Source organism: Martes martes, assembly GCF_963455335.1.
Source record: "Martes martes genome assembly, chromosome: X".
Taxonomy (NCBI): Eukaryota; Metazoa; Chordata; class Mammalia; order Carnivora; family Mustelidae; genus Martes; species Martes martes.
In genome coordinates, this window is record NC_137897.1 from 16,773,911 (window position 1) to 16,795,888 (window position 21,978).

General features: G+C 42.2%; 1 protein-coding gene across 1 annotated transcript in view; it reads left to right on the top strand.

Moving 5' to 3' along the window:
- The window catches only part of PHEX (phosphate regulating endopeptidase X-linked), a gene marked incomplete at its 5' end in the record, with an annotated part of 206,253 nt that overhangs the window by 127,735 nt on the left and 56,540 nt on the right, over positions 1 to 21,978 (top strand). The window contains 2 exons of the mRNA XM_080831329.1: positions 10,192 to 10,269; positions 19,051 to 19,154. Coding sequence (XP_080687455.1) covers positions 10,192 to 10,269; positions 19,051 to 19,154 — 182 coding nt within the window. The remainder of the gene's footprint in view (positions 1 to 10,191; positions 10,270 to 19,050; positions 19,155 to 21,978) is intronic.

The window sequence follows — 21,978 nt, forward strand, 5'->3', positions numbered from 1 at the left end:
CTGATGAAGAAATGAAGCCTTTAACCCCGTACCTGGCCCATAGTAGGGGTTCAATAAAGAGCATTACTTTTGTTATTATGAAAAATGTTATTTCTGCTGTTACTAATTCATTTTTGGCTCTGAGATCTCCTCTTTGAAGGTGACCTTTTCACGAAGTGCTTCTCTTCCCATCCCATCCCATCCTCCACATTCTTGTAGTGTTTTTTTTCTTCCTTTCCTTCCCCTCTGTCCCTCCTTTCCTTCTGCATTTTGTTCTCCATAGATGATCACCTGAACTCCCTGAGGACAGGAATGCAATTTGTTAAACTCTCTATCTCAGCTCCTGCTGGACACAACAACATGGACAATTTTCACAGATGTACTGTTGAGTGAAGGAAGCCAGACACCAAGAGTACACCCTTTTTTTGAAGTTCAAGAACAGACAAAACTCATTTGTGGAGGTGGAGGTCAGAATAGTGCTTGTCTTGGGGCGGAGGAGTTATTGACTGGCAGGGCACCGAAAGGAGCCTTCTGGGTGCTTATAAATGTTTTAAATCTTGTCTTGGAGGTACTAACACAGGCCTGTGTGTGCATTGAAAACTTTTTTTGATTTGTGCACTTAATATTTATGTACTTTGTGTATGTTACAGTTCACTAAAAATTTAGAAAGGTGTTTTCCAGTCTACAGTACTTATTTGGCAATCGTTAGGCATTCCATAAAAGGTTGAATTTTGAATGGGTGATATGATGAAGTGGTCAGTCTTAATCGCCATGGGACTATGGCCAAATTTTAAGGCAGATATAACATACATTTTGAAAAACACAGTGGGTGTCATAATTAGATTTCACACTAGTTGTTCACAACACTGCCTGAATCTTTACCTGGCTCTTGCAAAAAACCTAGAAGATAGGGATAGCAGGACTTGTTATTTGGGACCATTTGTGCAGGTAGAACAAAAGAGAGTGAGGGATACAGTCCTATCCGCTTGGTGAAAAACCTCATTTTTTCATCGAGTTTCTACTGCTTCCACCTCCCTCTTCTCTTTCCCTCCCTTGTCCTTTTATCAATAATACTTTGAAATGAAATCCACGACTCTAATAGATGCCACTGACAATTGTGTGGCAATTCTGCCAGATGGCATTTGAATCTTGGGTGTTCTTTGAAAAATGAAAAGACCAAGCACATGCACAAATAACTGAAGGTTGAATTAATCTTTATAATTAAATGGAATATCACCCCGCTATGACTGATTTTAGCTTTCAAACTGGATTGCATGCTAATTTTTCAGTGAACCGTAATTGTATTAACGTGGTTTTTAGATGCTTCAAAGTGCTTAAAATAGATTTTGCCAAGTTCCTGAGAGAAAAGTTGTTAGAACTTTTAATCTAAACATCTCTGAGATCTTGGGGGTGTAATTGCATCCTGACTTGTAGTTGCAAAGCTTTTTCCAGTTGTTGATTCATTGTTTGCCCCTGTCACCCTGGGATTTGGGTGGCACTGGCCAGAAATTATGTGGAGTTGCAAGTGTCTGAGGCACATTCAGAAATTGTTGGAAAAGATCATGTTATTTTCTTCATAAAGTACTCCTGCCGGCATAATAGTGATGACTACTAGTGAGATGCCTAAGGAATATTGAAGAAGGGGATGGATAATATATATCAGGGGCTCTCAGAAGGGAGTCTGGAAGCCTTGGTAAGTATCACAGTCTAAAGCATCTAGCAATGTAGCAAAGACTTGAGCGTGCAGGAGAATCCCCTCCCACACTGGTTCTTAAAACCCAGGGTGGTATTGTACCCCCAGGGAACATTTGTCAAGGTCTGGAGACATTTTTGGTCGCAGCTGTGAAGTGGGGAGGGGAACGTTACCGGCATCTAGTAGGTTGAGATGAGGGATGCTGCTAGACACCCCCCGGTGCACAGGACGGAACCCCACAAATGAGAATAGTTTGGCCCAAATGTCATTGGTGCCAGGGCTGAGAGACCCTGCCTCACAGTGATGCAGATTCCTGGACTGCAACCCGGAGACACTGTGCCTTAGTAGGTCTGAGGTGGGTCCACGAATTTGCATTTGTCACAAGCTGCCAAGTACTGCTACTGCTGCCACCAGTCCAGGAACAAAGCTTTGTGAGAAGTCCTGAACTAGAGGCCTAGAGTGTCAAAGGCACGAGCCATCTGACAGGGTAGTGGCCTTATATCATCCCTCTCTTGTAGGAAAGCTACATGACAGTTCATGTTGGCCTGATTTAATAATTCTACAAAGTTACCTCATTTGACCTTTGCCCCACATTATGAGGGAGGTGGTTGAAATGTTTTTCACCCTGGTGAAGAATTGTTCATGTCCAAGGTAAACCTTAACGGAAAGAATGACCGCGGTACCCTCTCAGTTGAAGTGTTGATGGGAGAGTGGGATGTGTTTATTTAAGTTCATCTCCAGTTTGCCTGCCATTTCAATATGTGGTTTAACAATTGAAGGAAGATTAAATAGCTGATTAAATTTACCTGAGAAATGTTAGGTGTTAGGGACTAGCTGTTGTTTGTGCATTTCTAAGCCCTTTGACTCTTGACATTTGAAAATGATTTTTAATAATTTATTTGCATTTTTTCTTTGATTTTTCCATGGTATTAATTCCTGCTTTGAGTTAATATTCCTATGCTGGCTCTGTTTTAAAATTCAGGTATTTACCTCAACAAAAGATGAAGTATGACAGTTGAGTCACACGTTTATATCTTGACAAAACTGTACAAAGACTTAGGCTTTGTCCCTTATTTTACCCTTGCTGTCTTTACTATTAGTTCTGAAAAAATCTGGGAACCTTTATCTTGAAGAGGTAAACTACTTCTGCAAAGAGCCAAATAGTAAATATTTCAGGCTTTGCAGGCCCCGTGGTGTCTTTTGTGGTTACTCAACTCCGAAGCTAGAGTATGACAGTGGACAGAGACAAGTAAACAAAGAAGCTTGGCTATTGTAGAGGATTTTCCTCTACCCTTTGAGGTCTGGTCTTTGGGGGCCTGTGAACTCAACTGACAAGAGACAGGTTACCAAGAAAAAAAAGACAAAGTTTATTCCCTTAAGTAGGTGGGGGCTTACAGAAAATGTAGCTCAAATGTAGCTCAAAACCCATTGAAAATTTAGGGCTTCTATACCATCGGAACAAGGGGCGTGGGTTAGGATTTCAAGGGACAGTAAAAGGTAGGAAATGACTGAGAAATATATGGGGGAAACTAATGGAAGGTGAAGTTTGTTTTAGTAAGCTCTCATTTCTGGTTGTAGGAGTCTTTCCCTCTGGTATTAGGAAGCCTCCCTTGAAGGGAATTTATGACAGTGGAATTCTTCTAGAAGGCTCTGCTTTTAGGCACATAACGGCGGTGTAGAGAAAGCCTCTTCCTGCATTGGATGATTCTCAAATGCCTTCAGTTCAAAATAATTCTTAGGCCGTGATGACATATTCTGGACCCCTTTGCTGTGTTCCAGTAAAACTATTTTCAAAAAATAGGTGGTGGGCTGGTTTTGGCCTGTAGGCTATAGTTTGCTGACCTGATGTAGAGCCCTGTATGGGGGAGACAGAGAAAAACAACATTTACTTTGGCCCCTATAGAAGCCTAACTACAATATAAGATTGTTCCAGCTCTTGGGCTTTTATCATCTTGGCTATGTCTGGACAAATGAATTTAGCTAATTGAGGCTTAAGATCTTCATTTGAGAAGGTCTGGCAGCTGTTCTATTTACAAAAAGTTTGTAAGCAGTTTACTATATGTGATTGAAAGTACAGAAAGACATTGATTTTTTTTTTTTAAGTGTATGATCTGGTTACTCTCCTATCCAGTTTCAAAGGGAGTACATGAGACCTGCCTCTATTTTTAAGGTAATAATCCCCTTACCTACCCCGAGGGGGATATTGTTGTTTTATGGATTAATCATAAGATGGTTTTAGGTTCTTAACTCTGTTACTGTTCCCCTCCTCCATTTATTTACAAAGAAAACCTGAACGTTGGTTTCTTTCTTTAACTCCGTTGGTGCAGCGTTCACCAAGTGAGAGGAGGGGACAGACGCAGACACCCTGGGGAAAGGTTTAGTGTCACTCAGGCAAAATTATAGCTTACCCACGCCTGCGTAGTTTCCTTTTTCCAGACTGAAAAGACTGCCCACCTCCAAGATACATGGAGTTGGTGTTGTCAAGAAAGGAGAGGGATAGATGGAGCTGGTTTGTGATTTGGAATGCTTCTGAGAACACTGTCTGTGTTTGGCGAGAAATGGGGATTGTCTGCTCTACCAGGGCATTACTCGGGCAGGATTTAAGACGGAAGAGCTGAAATCTGAGCATTCCTGTCTTCCAGCTCTTGTAAAATCCCTACTGAGACGTGCACTTATAAAGCCTTTTGATTCACAGGGGCGCTTAACTGATCCTCCACGCGCTGCCGTGATGCAGGAGCCTCTGAGCCACACCCAAAAGCAATTTGCAAAGTTCAAGTTTCCCACGACTCCTAATAAATCAGTGCCGTCCTTACTGAGTAGATAAAATTTGATCTTTTAGATAAATGCATTGTTATTATTTGTGGGATCCAGATAGTCCCAGAGGATATCAAAGCCTGCTCCCCAGGGCTAATTTTCATCCATACCATCAGCTCTGCTTAGGATAGTATCTCCAGCCAAGCTGTCTACTCTAGTCGATCGTTTGTTTGATATTATGAAAACTGCCATTGTTTTGAAGGATAGTGTAATTCATGTACAGTCTCCTGAACCTTCGGATATGCTTTAAGCTCAGAGTTTTGATTGATGGTTAAGAGTTATTACAGAACTCATCAGAGAAAATGAGGCCTCACTGTGGTTAAGCCTGGCAGAAGCTTTCAAAGCTATTGCAGAGTCTACGAAAGCCTAGCCGTAAGTTGTGTGTAGAAGGGCAGCTGATCATCAGTTTCCTTTTTTTCTTTATGTTGGTTAAATTAATAAAAAAGAAAAAAAATAAGAGACTAAGAGACTTAACTAGGAGGCAGAAACACAAAGCTGTTTAATTAAGTGATTAAAGTGATCCCTTCGATGTAATACATGCAAGACATTTGAGAATTTACCTGATTCTCCTCAACAGCCAAGTCAGTGGGGATTAAAACAAATGAGTTTTCCATCTTGCTTTTCGCCAATCAGCTTAATACTAAGCGGCTTTGAAAATTCTGGAGTAAAGCCATCATCATAACCAGTCTTTAAATCACTTTGGTCATCTGTGTAAAAATTAGACACGGTTTCATCGTCACAGCCAAATAAAGCAGAATTATGTTCGGTTCCGTGCTTGCCACTGGCCCTGTCAAGTTGTAGTGTACCTTGTAGAAAGTTCTGGGGAGGAGGGGTGACTTGAGTGTTTAAATCACATAGTGTTTTACACTTCGGACGTTCCTTGTTTTTCAGAGGTCGTTTGTGGCGATTATTCTCTCTCTGTGTCAATGTAATAATCCTCACTTTATGAACTCTCTGTTGTCTCCATAGAATTAATTGTAATTTTTTAGAGCTCTAGCCCTAAGACTTTAGAGCAAGGAATAAACTCCTAGGTGATTAAGATTAGTTTTATGTACACGTTAGTAATAGCAAGGAGCAAGACGAAAACACAAAGTAGCTAAAAATGCATGCACATGCGCATACAGGCCCACTGCCCTCCACTGTTCCCATGAATCAGTTTGGCAAGCATGGCTGAGCACTTTTACTGTGTACTAGGCCCTGTGCCACCGATTGAGGCAACTCAACGAACAATCTACTCTCACTGAATAATGTACATCAACGCAGCCAACTATGGCTCTTGGGCCATATTTGGCATGCTGCTTACTTTTGTATGGCCCATGGCTAAGAATGGATTTAACATTTTTAAATGGTTTAAAGAAATCAAAAGAAGAATATATCATGATACATAAAAGTTATATGAGATTCAAATGTTAGTGTCTATAAATAAAGTTTTATTGGAACACAGACCCAACCGTTCATTTATGTGTTATCTACAGCTGCCTTCCTAGGTACAGCAGCAGAATTAGATAGTTGGATTAAAGACCATATATATGGCTGGTAAAACTGAGAATATTTACTAAGTGGTCATTTATAGAAAATGTTTGCTCAGCCTTGATCTAGGTGATTCAGCTTTTCCTTTTTGAGTTCCTTTATTATTCCAGTACTTCTTTCAACTCTCTCTCTCATTATATTTGTATTAGAATTAAATTTTTAAAAAATTGTATTTATTTATTTGACAGAGAGAGAATCGGCAGGCGAGAGGAGCAAGGGGAGAGGGAAAAGCAGGCCCCCGGCTGAGCAGGGAGCCCAGCCTGGGGGCTCCGTCCCAGGACCCCCAGATCATGATTGGAGCCGAAGGCAGATGCTTAACTGACCAAGCCAAACCAGGTGCTCCCCAAATCTGTCCTTTTTAGAAAATGGATTTCTGGAAGGGGAACAGGGAATTTATTATGTGCCATTGGCCAGAATCTCCTTCCATACCATAGCCAGTCCTAGCTGGAAAGGATGCTGGGTGACGTGGCTGTTTTTTGTTTGCTCCGTTGTCACCCTGAGCAGAATAGGGGTCTGATACTAAGAGAAGGAAAGGAGAGTGGATATTGGGTAGACAGTAGGCCATATTTGCTTCAGAAAATAAGTACTTTGCCCAAGGTCACAGAGTTACTGAAGACTAGCAGTGGCTCGAGCCTCTTCTGTTGAGGAAGGAGGCTTGGTTGTGAGGTGCAGTCCCTTTCCAGAAGTTTGTGTGAATAAGGGACGGAAATGCCTGCAGTGGTTACAGAAAACTGGGGAGCTTTTGATCAGCCACAAGCAGCCCCGGAAATACGGCTTGCAGAACATGATATGCAGTCCCTTCTCTGTTTCTACCACTCTTCTCTCAGTATTTGCCCTGGGGCTTGCCTTTCCTTCTTGTCCATGTAACCAACCCAGGGGGTAATTAATTGCAGACCTCCCACCGATACTTTAACCATTCAGCAAGCCATCGGACTGTTGGAGCTTTGTTCGTCTCGTTCTTGAGAGGTTAGAAAGCGATGTCGTGGCTCTTTGCCTTAAAGGGTGTATCAGAGTTCGTGCAGGAACGTGAATGCCCATCTAAGCGTATCAAGCAGGAATCTGTGTAATACGGGCACTCGGAGCTTATGCAGTCAGTGGGAGGGCCGGAGGGGGGAGGGCCCAGTCTCCCAGTGAGGAGCTGCCCGCTCGCAGAAGGGGTCTCCTCAGGAGATTGCCTCGAAGCTGCTGGCACCGCGGCCTCGGTGTCTGCGTCTGCCCACAGCCGCCAGTGGCAGGCGAGGAAACGGTGTCTCCTTGTCTGCCTTTCCAGGCTCCTGGGAGTGCTTCTCACTAGCAGATGCTGACCTGGAGCCATGCCCTGTGGGATGGGATGAGGATGGAATTCTGAAACTTCTCGGGGAACAATGTAGAACGGCCTGGGGTGGGATGACATGGAGCTGACACCGGACTGTCTGACAGAAGGACGTTTGAGTCTGAACGGAGGCACGCGTTTGGGGAAGAAGAGCGCCGTGTCCAGATGTTGGCAGTGTTTTACTAGTGTCATCACCTTATTCTCTGTGCGTGTCCTTGGGAGATGAATTTAGAGATTCTTTGCATCTCTCTGCCGGCTCTGTTCGAGGCATGGTATTGCTAAATAAATAATAAAGAGGATTCAGTGACCCGCATGTACAGTGTAGAAGGTAATATATTCTGTGAAGCTCCACCGTGCAGTGGGGGTTCCAGAGCGTGAGGTCTGCGAAACAATGCATAATTCATCAGCATGCTCCAGAAAGACCAGTGTTCAGAAAACAGTTGTGGATGACTCAGCTTCTCTCTTTCTTCATTTGGGGTAACTATCGGGAGCTCTTTATTTGCTCTAGGTTATGCTTGTGACTTGTGGTGAGCTCATAACAGACACTGAGGAACTAAGAGCAATGAGGGAAAAGAAACAGTGGGCTTGAACCCAGGTAACTTCTAGACATAGGAGGTATTGTTTGGTGTTGGGGGAGAGTCCTAACGGCTCGCTATCTGCTCTCAGGGTCACCTCAGGCTTTCAGTGTCACTCATAGGGTTTTGTTTTGTTTTGCTTTGTTTTACTCCCAGGTTTTGAAGGCAGGATTGGATCTGTGCTATATTTGAGTCTGCAACAGCAAAACCCATTATGACTGGGTCCTGTGGCACTTGTAAAATCCTCCCTGAGTCTTGAGTTTCAGGTTTCTGGTGATATTTAATGTTTGAATTATCTCAAGGAAGATGAGCAAAACATACTATCTTATTCCATTTATTTGTTGGGTGAGGAAAATTGAAAGGACTGAAGGAAAGAACTCGTTGCGAGAGGAATGTGCAGAGGTCCCTGGTTTGCTGCGCTGGAATAAAAGCGACGTGTTTGGGGTTGCCTGGTGTCTTCCGCTGGGTCTTCTGGAAGCCAGGCTGGAGATGAAGCTGCATGTGCAGGTGGCTTAGGAGTCATGCAGCAAGTGGTCCCGAGAGAGAGCAGCAAGGCGATGGGGGAGGCCAGCCAGGGGGTGACTTCAGGGGAAGTCTCAGACAGCCTGATCGTTCAGTGGACCTCTGGAGGGCAAGTTAGACCTCACGGTTTGTCCTTAATGGAGGCAAAGGAGCAGAGCTTCAGGACTCCTGCCCCAGTCCGTCAGTGGCTGAAGGCTGCTGGGGTGGGTCGGCGTGGGGGTGGGATCCGAAGGCAGCTCAACTCCCAGGAACTGTTTTGTGCGGTCACGGGTACCAGTAGCCCTAGGGCGGGCCTGCTAGGAGTCTGAAGTGCTGGCCATTTGAGAAGAAAAAGAACATTAGATACTGGAGAAGACTGTACAGAAGCAATATGAGCGATCCCCGGCACAGGGGGTTGGGGGTGGAGGTCTGGGCAGGTCCTCCTAACCAGGTACTTACTCTTGGAGTAGGCCACTCTTCTGTTTTTGTGCAACCCAGAATCCAGGGAGAGAAAAGAGACACATTTTCACGTGGAACTGTAAAGTTTCTCCAGAGCCAGCATTGGCAAACCTTTTCTCTAAAGGGCCAGGTAGTAAATGTTGGAGGTTTTGTGGGCTGCGGGGTTTCTGTTCCGACTACTCAGCTCTCCGCTGGTAGTGCGAAAGCCGCCACGGATTACGTGTGAATGAGCGGTTTTGGCTGTGTTCTGATACAAGTTTATAGAGCCGGAGGTGGGGGGGCGGGGTAGAGGGGGACAGTAGATGGGGCCCAGGGGCCATAGCTGGCCGGTCTCCACTGTGCTGCGCTCCTTGCATGTGCCTCAGGTGAGTTTTCCTTCATCCATTCCCTTTATGCTACAGAACACAGGGAGTCAGTACTCTGTCTATCAAAAGGATGGTTATGGCAGATCTTAAGTTAGTCTGGACCCCCTACTTGCAGTCTTTTCTGGTATTCCAGCCATCATTCTCAGTGTGGCGTGATAATCTTGCTGAAAGGTGACTCATCGCATTTTACTCCTGCTGAAAACATGTCCTTCTCTCCTATCTGTAAAAGAAAATAACAGACTCTTTGCCCGGCATTCGGGAATCCCTGTAAACTGGCCCAACCCAGGGGCGCCTGGGTGGCTCAGTGGGTTAGAGCCTCTGCCTTCGGCTCGGGTCATGGTCCCGGAGTCCTGGGATCGAGCCCCGCATCGGGCTCTCTGCTCGGCAGGGAGCCTGCTTCTCCTTCCCTCTCTCTCTGCCTGCTCTCTGCCTACTTGTGATCTCTGTCTGTCAGATAAATAAATAAAATATTTAAAAAAAAAAAAAACTGGCCCAACCCAGTTTTTCTAGCCCAGCTACAACAAAGCTCCTGCCCCTCTCTGTGCAGTGACCTTCCTTTCCAGCTCCCTGTGTTTGTCCTTGTGCCCTCCTGCAGTGTCCTTCCTCTCACCTCTGCGTTTTGAAATCCTACCCATTCTCGAAGTCTCAGTTTGGTCATCTACGTTAAGCATTTTCCTCATGAGGAATTAGTTTCTCTGCAGGAATTTGATAACAATACTGTGTTTCTTTTGAAACCTTTACTTTGTTTATTTTTATTATGTGTTTGTGCATCCACTGTATTGTCAGTATATTGAGGGCAGGGACTAAATTAAACTTTTTTTTTTTTGGCATTTCATAGTGGGTTGCATTTACTAGACACTCAGTAAAGAGAGTTTTCAGATGAACATCGCGTCCTACATTGTGTGATTATTAATGATTTAAGTGCTGAAACTCTGACCTCATTTTTCTTTTTCCTTCTTATAGGCAAGAGCTGTTTTGGCAAAAGTTGGCTATCCTGAGTTTATAATGAATGACACTTATGTTAATGAAGACCTGAAGGCAGTAAGTGCTAAATATACTGTATTTTTGTTTTTTGGCAACTTTTACTGGCCTCATGCCTTTCAGCTAACCCAAGCCCAAGCACTTAGACCGGGTAGTGCCAGAAAGCACCAACTTTTGATTCATCCCTTGGCTACATATGAGCTTCTATATGCCAGGCGAATCACAAGATTTAGCACAGATTCAAAATAAAGGGAAGTGTCACAAAGAATGCATAGCTGAGTGGGTACCATAAAGCACACGGACCTGGATTAGGTCTGATTTGATCATAAAGGAAAGAATTAAGCAAATTGAATATTTTATAATTAGTGGGCATGTTCTAATGCAAAACGCATGATGTTTGTTGTCAGACATTCTTCATGTGCTTCATTCATACTAAATGACTCGTAGTAAATCTGCCTGCTGGGAGTTAACTTCATTAAACTTTATGAGTGTTTTGGCAGATTAAGTGCATATACATATGACTCTCTAATTTATTGTGAGTTGGACTGTATATTTGCAGTACGTTACTGATGGAGGAATAGTAATAATTCTTTTGTATTCTGATATTTTGGGACATGTATTTTCTAGTAGATACATTCATTATAGGCCTTTCTAATCACAACCACTGTTTATTTCCTTTCCTACAAATAGTACTGATAAAGAACTTCTCTTCCTCATAAAACCCCCTGTTTTAACCATTCACTACGTTTTCTTGAAAAAGTAGTTTTTTAGAGTTTAATAAGTAAGGTTCTGAGATGTAGGTCTTTCCTGAAATTGTGGTTTGACAAGTCACATAACTAAAAGTAGTCTTAGATTTTTAGATGAACATCAGAATTTTATAAGATTATTCAAAAGTGAGAGAAGGTTTCATTATAAAGTTTCTCCATTGGTCCAAGATATGGCCTTTGAAGGATTTCTCCAGCTGCCCTGGAGGAGGATAATACACTTCAACCCATCTCATACATTGTTTTGTTTCTGAAAAATCTCAGCATTGTTATGATAATTAAAAATACTGACGCACTTGACACATACGTACATTATATTGTAACCTCCACAGTAATCCTGTGAAGTAGATGGTGTTTATCTCCATTTTGCCGAAAAGGACATAGAGACTCAAAGATGTTAAGTGGTTTCCTCAGTGTCCTACACAGTGTCAGAGCCAGGACTGAAATCCGGGCCCAGAAAGCTCTGCCTCTCATCAGAGGAGGGGTTCTGCAAGGTCCTTCTCAGGCCCCTGCCCCAGAGGAAGAGTAGTGGGTTTGAGGAATTGATGGGAACTGCCTTTCCAGAGCTGGTTGGAAGGGAAGAAAAGAGGGGAAGTCAAATCGTTAAGTGGTTAAGAGCACAGGCCTCGGAGTGCTTCTGCTTTTTGCATTTACTAGTTGTTTGTGCTTGCGCAGGTTCAGTGAGCTTGCCTTCCTGGGGGTAACCCAAAACCAGCCCCTGAAGAGGCAGGCCACTCCAGGTTGGTAGGTGGTGGGTTTCACAAGCCAAGGCGGCGTACATACAAGGGCAGCAAGACGGGTGGATCCCCGCACCTGCCTGCCAGATTTTAAAAGTTTATATAGAGGCCCTAACTAGGTTCAGTCATGTACACTGGGCAGATGTTCCCCACACCGCATCCCATTCTCAAGGCTGTGTCTTCTGAGCAGCCCCTGGGAGCGGGAAAGGCAAGCCGAAGCCACATTCCTGGGAATAGGGGGTGGGAAGCCTCTGACCGCCCAGGTCCATCTCACAGGTCAGGTTGTAGTCAAATTTTCGATGACCTTCTCCAACCCTCGGTACAGGAAATAATAATAACCAAGTCTTGGTATTGTCAGGAGGATAAAATGAGAGTATATAATTATGAAGGTGCCTAACATAATGCTTTGGTGCATAAGTAGTTTCCTTTTAAGTGCTCACTGGTCCTTTGGGGATCAGTATCTGAACCGTTGCTGCTGAGAAGACCATCCCCGGGGCACAGAACGCCTTCGAAGGAAAGCCTGGATGAGACTGGCATCTCATCCAGACTGGCAATTATCCTACGTTAAGGATTCGGAGGAGAAGGTGTGAGAGGCATTTCGGTGTAGTGGTTATGACACGGACCCTGGGATCAGGGTGCCTGAAGTTAGATCCCTTGTCTGCCATTTACTAGCTGTGTGACCCAAGGTAGATTATATAGCGTCTCTGTGCCTCAGATTTCTCATACCAGAACGGAATTGAGAATAATAACCTCTCCCTTATAGGGCTGCTGAGATCAGAGAAGTTAACATGTTTAGCATTTTGGAAAACTGACCCAGGCATGCAGTAAGCATAGTCTAAGTGTTGGTTGTAACATCTTCAATGTGTATGTAAGACATTATGTTGGTGAGGAAAAGTCATTATGAATTGACCCGTGCAGGATCCAGGTGCCTCAAATTGATTTAAAAAGCTATACGGGTGGAACAGTCTCAAGCTTTAATCAAGTAAGACAGCATTCAGGGCTCACTCACAACGCTCAGCTGATCAGGTCTTGTTGGCAGTCTACTCTTGTCTGAAGCGAGTGCCCAAAAGTGTGAGGACTCGCTGAATGCGGCATCTTTTGTGAAAAAAAAAAAAAAACCAGATGCCAGACAGGCTGCAGTATTAGGTAGGTTTCCTTGTTTCTCCAGGGTCTGAACTGAAGCCATTGCACACCAAGATTTTTAAGCACTTTAGTCAAGAAACAGCTTTTGTCTGACTCATACCCAGAGTAGACACAGTTGCACCCAGGAGTTTCTGACAGTTAAAAAAAAACAACAACAGCAACAACAGCAGACGGCGAAAAAACATCCAAATACTGAAATCGAAATACATTTGTGTTCAGAAATGGATAGAGAAAATGAATAAAACCCAACCTGAATATAGGTAAAGGATGCTTGATGTGAGAGACAGTAATAGTGTCGCCAAGGTGAATAGCAGTAGGGCTAGAGTATTACTGGCATATAATAAGGCTGTGTTTTCAGTTTTGAGAAACACGTAGATAAGGACTACTACAGGGTCTGTGAGAAATTTCTGGTAATACAAGCTCTGAGCACAAGAGGCTGTTAGAAATGAAAAACAGCTTACTTTATTTGACGCAAGCGAAGATATGCTTCATCAGGCAGAAAGGCGAAAGAGGATAGAGATTAGGTAACGGATGAGATGAAGGTCAAGGAGAAAGGCGGAAGACTGAACTTGGGCTCATGTGGAGATAAGAGCAAATGGAAAAGAACTTGGAGGCAAATGTAAAGAATTCAGAAAAAACATTTCCTCTCTCTGAGACTGACAGGGTAAACCGAGATACCCAGCCGAGTATTTCTGAACAACAATCTTACTTTAGTCTTTGAAAAGAGCAAGAAGAGAGGAGATGCCCTTTGTGTGAACCCCTGGTAGCATGCAGGGAAAACCTACCGGTTAGCTTTAAATACGTAGGCATCAGTCCATTTTTAAATTAGCCTTACAAAGGGTTCCTTCATTGATCCTTCATGAAAATGGACTCACGAGCAAGTTGATGCCAGTTGGGGAAAGTTGCTGTATTAGTCAGGAAAACCAGAACCACACGAGGTATTTCAAAGAGAGGAGATTTCATAGGAAGAGGGGCTGAAGATTCTTCCAGAATCATTGTCAGAAGAAAGAGGAGAGAGAATGAAAGATGCCAGACACAACATTCTTTCCCTTCCTGCCACCTGCTGATTTCACCCAGTGCCTGCTGTTGGCAGGAAGCCAACTGGCACTCGGGAAATAAAGTTTTCAGATTCCCTGCCCCATCATTCTAGAACAGAGTAAAAGGCTAGGCATGTAGCTGAGAAAGACAGTAGGTAAGTAACTGGCCCTGCTAGGTATTTCACTCATTCTTGTGAAAGCCAGTGGAGAACTGGACTAAGGGCTAAAGTCAGAGTCCCAGCTGGCCTCTATTTACTTAGGAGCATTGGATCTGGGTACTTCTTCAGAGAAGGTCAGTGTTTCTGGTGAGTGATGATCACACACGTACATAAGCATATCGGTATGGGTATAGAAATATACAGATGTGTGAACCTGCATAATATTCTCTGGGGTGGGTCCTGGTCTGCTGTAGCCGGTGGAGTGTGTGTGTGTGTGTGTGTGTGTGTGTGTGTGTGTGTGTTTGTGTGTGTGTATGTGTATGTACCAGTGACGGAGAGTGCTACTGCCACTGTCCAAGAGTGAGGTGAGATTTAGGTGAAATGCTCCAGAGAAACAGTTTGCTAAAATATTGAAGTAATTCTGTACAATAGGTAAAGAAACAAAATCAAACATGGTCCTAAGTTTGACCAAGTCATCTCTGGCCACCATGGCCCAGAAGAGCCAAGAGTGGGCACTGGAGGGGAGTGCCCTGGTTCTTGTTTGTTCCCTCCCCAAGAGCAGACCAAGTCGTCCCCCAGTGGTGGCTACGGGGCACCTGGTTCCTTGGTGGTGTGCTAGCTGGCACTCCTCAGAGTCACCCTTAGGTGGCTGTTTGTGGGAACTGCGTCATGCACAGTGTATCATCTATGTAAGTTGTTAAACAGTTTGAACATCGTCTCTGTGTAGGTATGTATGTATGTATACACACAGAGTACTTAAGGACAAAGCTGTCTAAATGCAGCAATTCTGAATATTACATTGCTATAAATTAGGGAAAACATAAGTACAAAATCTGAATTCCATCAAGATTTTAGAAAATTCTGTGAGTGCCTAACAAAATCCTTCTTATAGACACTTGGATATCTCTCTGAGTATCTTTAAATGGATTTAACTTAAAAAGTATTCTAGAATCTCTTTGTCCTATTGGCTCATGTAGTATCTTATCAACATGTACTTATTCTACTTAGAAGCTGCAAGCATTTGCTTGTTCTGCCCTTACTACACGTTCCTCACCTTTGAAGGGTTGTAAAAGCTTTATCCCTTTCTACCTTTAGTCTGTCACACTTGATGCTTCATATCCTGGATAGGATTTCCAGGAGGAGAAATTCAGATTCCCCTGAATTTTAGGATCTGGACGACTATTCCTAGGATATGACAACAAGAGCCCCAATGAGTTCCCCAGAGATCACCCAGTTGAAAAGTCAGTAAGTGATTGAAAGTCATTATCAACTTGACCTACATTTTCACCAGTAATGGGTAGGATGAGAGGCTTTCAAGCCAATTATTGTCCGTTGCAGAGTTTAAGCATTTTTTTTTGAAGATTACAGGTGGTTTTCAAATATTCATGTGCATTTGTTCTTGTTGCTGTCTCTACAAGTGGAACTTTCCCAGTGGTAGCTGGGTTTCATAGTTGTTTTTCCTTTTGTTCAAGGGCCTGTTGAAATATTTGCACTTATCAAAGTATTATCACATGGTGGGAAATTTGGGAAAGAGAGAAAAGGCATGAAAAAGCACTCATAATATTGGTACTAGAACATAATAATACATACTTCTATTTCACCATGTTGTCTTGCCTTTCTGTTTTTATACTGCTGAAATTGACACTTATATATAATTTTGTCTCTTGACCTTTACCATTAACCTGTTGTTTTGGTCTTGACTTCCCTAGACAAATTAGCATTGTTTTAACAGCTATATGATGTTAAGTAAACTGCCATCACTCATTTAGTCACTGCTTCTCCTCCCACCCTTAATTCTTACCTTTGCCTCCTCCTTCCCTGTTTTTTAAAAATATTTTTTAAAAATTTAATTTAATTTAAAAATATTTTATTTACTTATTTGACAGAGATCACAAGTAGGCAGAGAGGCAGGCAGGTGGAGGGGGAAGCAGGCTCCCTGCTGAGCAGAGAGCCCAATTCGGGGCTCGATCCCAGAACCCTGGGATCACGACCCGAGTTGAAGACAGAGGCTCTAACCCATTGAGCCACCCACCCTGTACTGTTTTTGTCTAATCACGATTTTCCTTATAAGGATCAATGAAAGGAACATTGCCGTTAGGAAACTCATGATTTGAACTGAATGGCTTTGCCAAGTACCATAATCTCCTCAGCTCTTTTCCCCATCTGTTATTTGGTAATAACAGGGGCTGGTCCTTCCATACCCCCAAACACTTAACCGGTATCACAGGAAGAAGTAAAATTTTGTCCCCTATTACCTATGATTTCCACTAAATAAATGGAATAGATCAATTAAATTAGGCTGAGAAATAGCGTATATTCTGTTTAATAATTAAAACAACCTTAAAATTGCCCTTCTAAACATAGATAAGCCATTGGGTAATTGTAATTACTTGCCTCTGAGTTTTGCTCCCCATGATTATTTTTAAGGCAATGGTAGGACCTTATTTATTTTAAAGTATATTTTTACTCGATACTCTTCTTTTTAAGGAAATTTTTGGATGGTTTTCTATTTAATATCTACAGAACAACCTGAATATCAAGGTTTCTGTTTGTTTTTTTTTTTTTCAAATTGAATAGGAAAGTATCACAATTAGCAAACTCTTCCAAAAGTAACAATTGACCCCACTGATATTACCAAAAAAAAAGTTAGTATTTATGAAGGTAATTCCTTTAAGAGAATTTCCCGGAAAGTTGTGAACCCAAGAGTGAATCTGAATTTTTCATCAGTTGCACTCATATTCTGAAGGATCTGTCAGAGCTGTCTTGGGGACAAAAGCTAAAAAAAAAAAAGGCTAAGGGTTGAATAGTGGACACATTTTTTAACTATATGACCCAGGAATGCATTAGGATGTTGGTTAAGGTTGCTTGCTAAAACAAGGAGCTCACTCTCTTTCTTCTGAGGTTGACTATAAACTTCTATTTTTAAATACAATCAATTAAAGGATTTTATTTTGAAGCATCTCAAACATTGGAAAAGTCTGTAAAGTCCTATTTGGAACACCTCTAGTTTAACAAATATTAAACATTCCTGTATTAGCTTTAGTACACATTTGAAATGAGCAAGATACATTGGATATTCTTTTTGTAATCTGTCTTGATCTAATAATGTCCTTTCTTCCTGCCTACCTCCTTCCCTAAATATAAACATTATCTGGAATTCAGTGTTTATTATTTCCATGTATTTCTTTATGCTTTTGCTATATAGGTATGTATCCATAAACAACATACAGTATCATTTTACATGATTTAAAACTTTAAATTCTCTCATGCATACAATTTGCCTTATTCACTCAGCATTGCTTTTGAGATTATTTCATGTTCATGCATATATACCATTCTTTAAACTGCTGTATTATTTTCCACTATGGAACTATACCACTATGGAACTATACCACAATTTATTTATCAGCCACCCCACTAAGAGGCTTGAAGGAGGGACAACTTAAAGTCCTCTCTTTATAACTGGTTGGTCAGGTAGAACACCAAAGATGCCAGGAATCGATACTTGCTTTCTTGCCTTTCTCTCTGTGCCTTTAGTTATTTTGCTCCTTCCTTTACATTTTGGCCTGACCTCTCGAAAGAGCAAGATGAATCATTAACAAAAGTTACTCCACAGATATAATGAGTATCCTTCGTACCTTAGGGAAGAGATGAACGTGAGCCAGATGTTGGCCAGCAAATAGATGACTGTCAAATCTATAGCCATCAAGTTGTTATACGTGTATTCTTATTTATAATGTAATGCCTGTGGATTTCACATACATGCATTTGCTATATTTTAATTTTTCCTTTTAGAAGAGTATGGTTTAAATTTATAAAAAAATTACAGCTAGTGAGATTTTGGTTACTCTTGATTATTTGCTTATTCAAACATGTATTTATCTTATTTTATTTGCCACAGTAGTATATATTTTTAGAGATTTTTATTTATTTATTTGAGAGAGAGATAGCCTAGAGGGAGAGTGAGAGGGAGAAGCAGACTCCGTGCTGAGCAGAGAGCCCGGATGCAGGGCTCGATCCCAGAACCCTGAGATCATGACCTGAGCCCAAGGTAGATGCTTAATTGACTGAGCCACCCAGGTGCCCCAGTACTATATTTTCAAACCAAAGGATCAGCCATCACTACATCCCATTGCTTTTACTGTTATGCAGATATTATTTGCAATATTTAGGTTAAGTACTGCTTGTTTTGTAGATAGAATGCCTAGAGAATTCAAACTGTTTACCATTCTCCTTCCAAAAAAGGAAAAGGAACTCAGGAGTCATTTATGTCTGTCTCCCTATTTTAATACACAAATGGTTGTGATGCATCAAGTTTCTGTTTTTCTATGCAAGCTGTAATCTATGATTTGCCTCTATAGTTTCATTCATTTTTAGAGACCAGAGAATTTTTTGAGTGGTAAGAGACAAATTCTGTTAATAATGAAATGATTCTAGTGACTCCATTGTGCTTAGCGGGGGGAAATAAATCTCTGAACCACTTGCATTGTTTCCCTTCATGAGCAAATGCTGATTGCAGTAAATTGGATCTTAACATTTGACTAAATCATCATCTATAAGCTAAATGAGGTTTCAGCTGACTAAACTGAGTGTTATTAGAAGAACCTATGTGACAAATAAATAAAGAACACATTTCAGAAAAGATCAAGGACTCGTGTGAGCCAAGAAATTTTAAACCTAAGAGGATATGTCCTATAAAGGTTAAAGTAGATTTTTCAATTATAAAGCAAATGAAATGTGTCATAAATTACTGCAGAATCTCTTGTTTGTTTACCATGATCCAGAAATAATGATACTGATTTCGGGGCTTTTTCTTGTAAAAGAAAATCACGGAGATTAAATTCCATGGCTCTGTGGATACTGGGTTAACTGGTGACGGCTGAGAGGTGTCCGGAGGAGCGTAGCTTCTCTGTTGGTTGCTTATTTGTGTGCTGAAGACTTTGTTCAGAGCCTTCTTTTATTTGCACTTAGAACAATGATGGTTGTGGTTTGTTTTCTTCAGATCAAGTTTTCAGAATCCGACTACTTTGGCAATGTCCTGCAAACCCGCAAGTACTTAGCACAGTCTGATTTCTTCTGGCTGCGAAAAGCCGTTCCAAAAACAGAGTGAGTAAAAACAAACAAACAAACAAACAAACAAAAAAAACCAAAAAAAAAACCAAGGGGCGCCTGGGTGGCTCAGTGGGTTAAAGCCTCTGCCTTCGGCTTGGGTCATAATCCCAGGGTCCTGGAATCGAGCGCAGCATGGGGCCCTCTCTGCTCAGCAGGGAGCCTGCTTCCTCCTCTCTCTCTGCCTGCTTCTCTGCCTACTTGTGATCTCCGTCTGTCAAATAAATAAATAAAATCTTTAAAAAACAAAACAAAAACAAAACAAACAAACAAAAAATAAACCAAGCCAAACCAAACCAAAACAAAAAAACCCATAAAAACTTGAAAGGAAAAGAAATAAGTATGCTGGTGGGAAGTGAAGTCTCCTCAGGTCAAACTGGGTAATCCACCCCACCCCGGGCAGAGTAGCTGGCTGGCAGGTTACCTTGGTTCGGCCAAAGCGTGTTAGGTTTTGATAACTCTTATTTCTGATATGATATGAATCACTTCTCCATTCTGATGATGGCTGCCCCACTCGTAGCACCAAAACGTTGTAAGAGGGCTTATCAGGATACAGATGTTCAAGTCATTTCTAGATGTAGGTATGAATATATGTATATAGAAAACAAGTTTGCCTAGAATTTCACGCTCAAGTAGAAACTTGCGAAGATCTTAAAAAAGAACAAATGCTTGAAAAATACAGTATAGTTACAAATGTAGAAGTAATTATATAATTATGAAGTAACTAGGAGATTTTGTCAGAGTAATAAGTGTCAGAGAACGACTGGCTGTATTATTTTTCTCCAGTATAAGTTAGGATTTACCCTCTTTCTTCCCAGCTGCCTGTAGGGACTGTCTCCCTAGGTAAGAAAGCTTTCCGAGGAACTTTCTGGACCGGGGGCAGCCATGATGTCCTTCCCTAGCAAAATATGTATGATGAAGATACTAATAGCAGCTAACAATTATTATGTTCATAGTGTGCTAGGAAGTACTTTACGTGTTCTAACTAATTGTATCCTCTCTTCATTTCTGTTAGGTGTAGGTACTATTAATAAATAATACCATCCCCACTTAACAAATGAATAAGAGGCTTACAGTTGAGAACTCCTTCAGCTCAGGTTTAGATTACTTTTTCAAAAATTTGATTACTTGACAATATACGTGCCAGAGTGTTACGTGTGAGGTTTAGATTTCTGTTTGTTCATTTTGGTTATTGTGCTTTGCAATTTCAGAATTTCCATTTGATTGTTTTTTAGTTTCTGTTTCTCTGTTGTGATTTCTTTCTTGCTTGTCTCCCTCCCCCCTTCCTTCCTTCCCTCCTTCCCTTCCTTTCTTCCTTGCCTTCCTTCCTCTCTCCCTCCCTCCTTCTCCCCCCTTCCCCTCCCCCGCCCTCCCGACCCTTCTCTTCCTCTCCCCTCTCTTCTTTCTATTCCTTCCTTCCTTCCTTCCCTTCATCCTTTCCTTTCCTTCCACTCTTTCTCTCTCTCTTTCTCTTCCTTTTCCTCTTTCTCCCCTCTGCTCCCCTCCTCACTCCTCCCCTCCTCTTGTCTTCTCTTTCTGTAGGCTCCATACTCAGCATGGAGCCCAACATCGTGCTTGAACTCACAACGCTGAAGATGTTTAACTGATTCAGCCACCCAGGTGCCCCATGATTTTCTATTGGTTGAGTCATTTTCATTCTATTTACCATTAATTATTGGAATATAGTTTAATTATTTGGACTTATTTATAATGGCTGCTTTCAAATCTTTGCTAAATCTAACACCTGGCTTTGCTCTGTCAGTTTTTATTGACTTTTTTTTTTCCTAACACTTTTCTCTCTTTGCATAGCATAATTTTTTTGTTGTTGAAAATGACATTTTAGATAATACACTGTAACAACTGTGGATTCTGATTTATTTTTCTGAGGCTTTTTAAAAAGTAACTTTTAGGGGTCCCTGGGTGGCTCAGTCATTACGCGTCTGCCTTTGGTTCAGGTCATGGTCCCGGGGTCCTGGGATCGAGCCCCACATCGGGCTCCCTGCTTAGTGGAGAGCCTGCTTCTCCCTCTTCCTCTGCCTGCCACTGTGTCTACTTGTGCTCTCTCTCTCTGTCAAATAAATAAATAGAATCTTTAAAAAAAAAAGTAACTTTTAGACTGCAGAATCTATCTCCCCCATAGTATGCAGCCATGGATGTCTCTGCTCATTTTTAAAATTCTTATTTTTTTTATTTTTTAACCTCTCTTGCTTGAGGTTGTCCCTGTGCATAGCTTAGCGCTCAGCCAGGGATTGGGGCAGACCTTGTGCTCAAACACCTCGAGTCTGTAGGGCTTCTGCTCTCTGCCTGTTGATCTGTTCGTGGGCTGCAAGTACCTTCCTCCATCAGCCTCAAAGTCTGCTTGCCACTGGGCTCTCTCGAGTCTCCCCTGTGTACGTGCCCAGTGTCCCAGTCAGCCGTGGATATGGAGTGAACTGATCTCACCCTTCTGTGACTCTTTCATTTCCAGGATCTCCCTTTTAAATTTCTGGCTTGTCTGTCCATCTTCCCAGTGGGAACTGTAATTTCAGGCTCGTGGAGCTGTGGGTATTCCTTGTTTGTTTTCCACCAAGGTTGCCACTTTTAGCTGACAAAGCTGAAGGTTTTCACCTCCACCCCCAATCAAGTCCACCCCCTGTGGCGGCAAAGCTGCTGGTTTTCCAGCCAGCCCTACCTATCTTTTATTTTTTTAAGATTTAATGAATTTATTTGGCAGAGGAGGCGGGGGAGAGAGAATGCAAGCAGGGACAGAGGGAGAGGGGGAAGCAAGCTCCCTGCTGAGCAGGGAGCCCGATGTGGGGCTCAATCCCAGGACTCCAGGGTC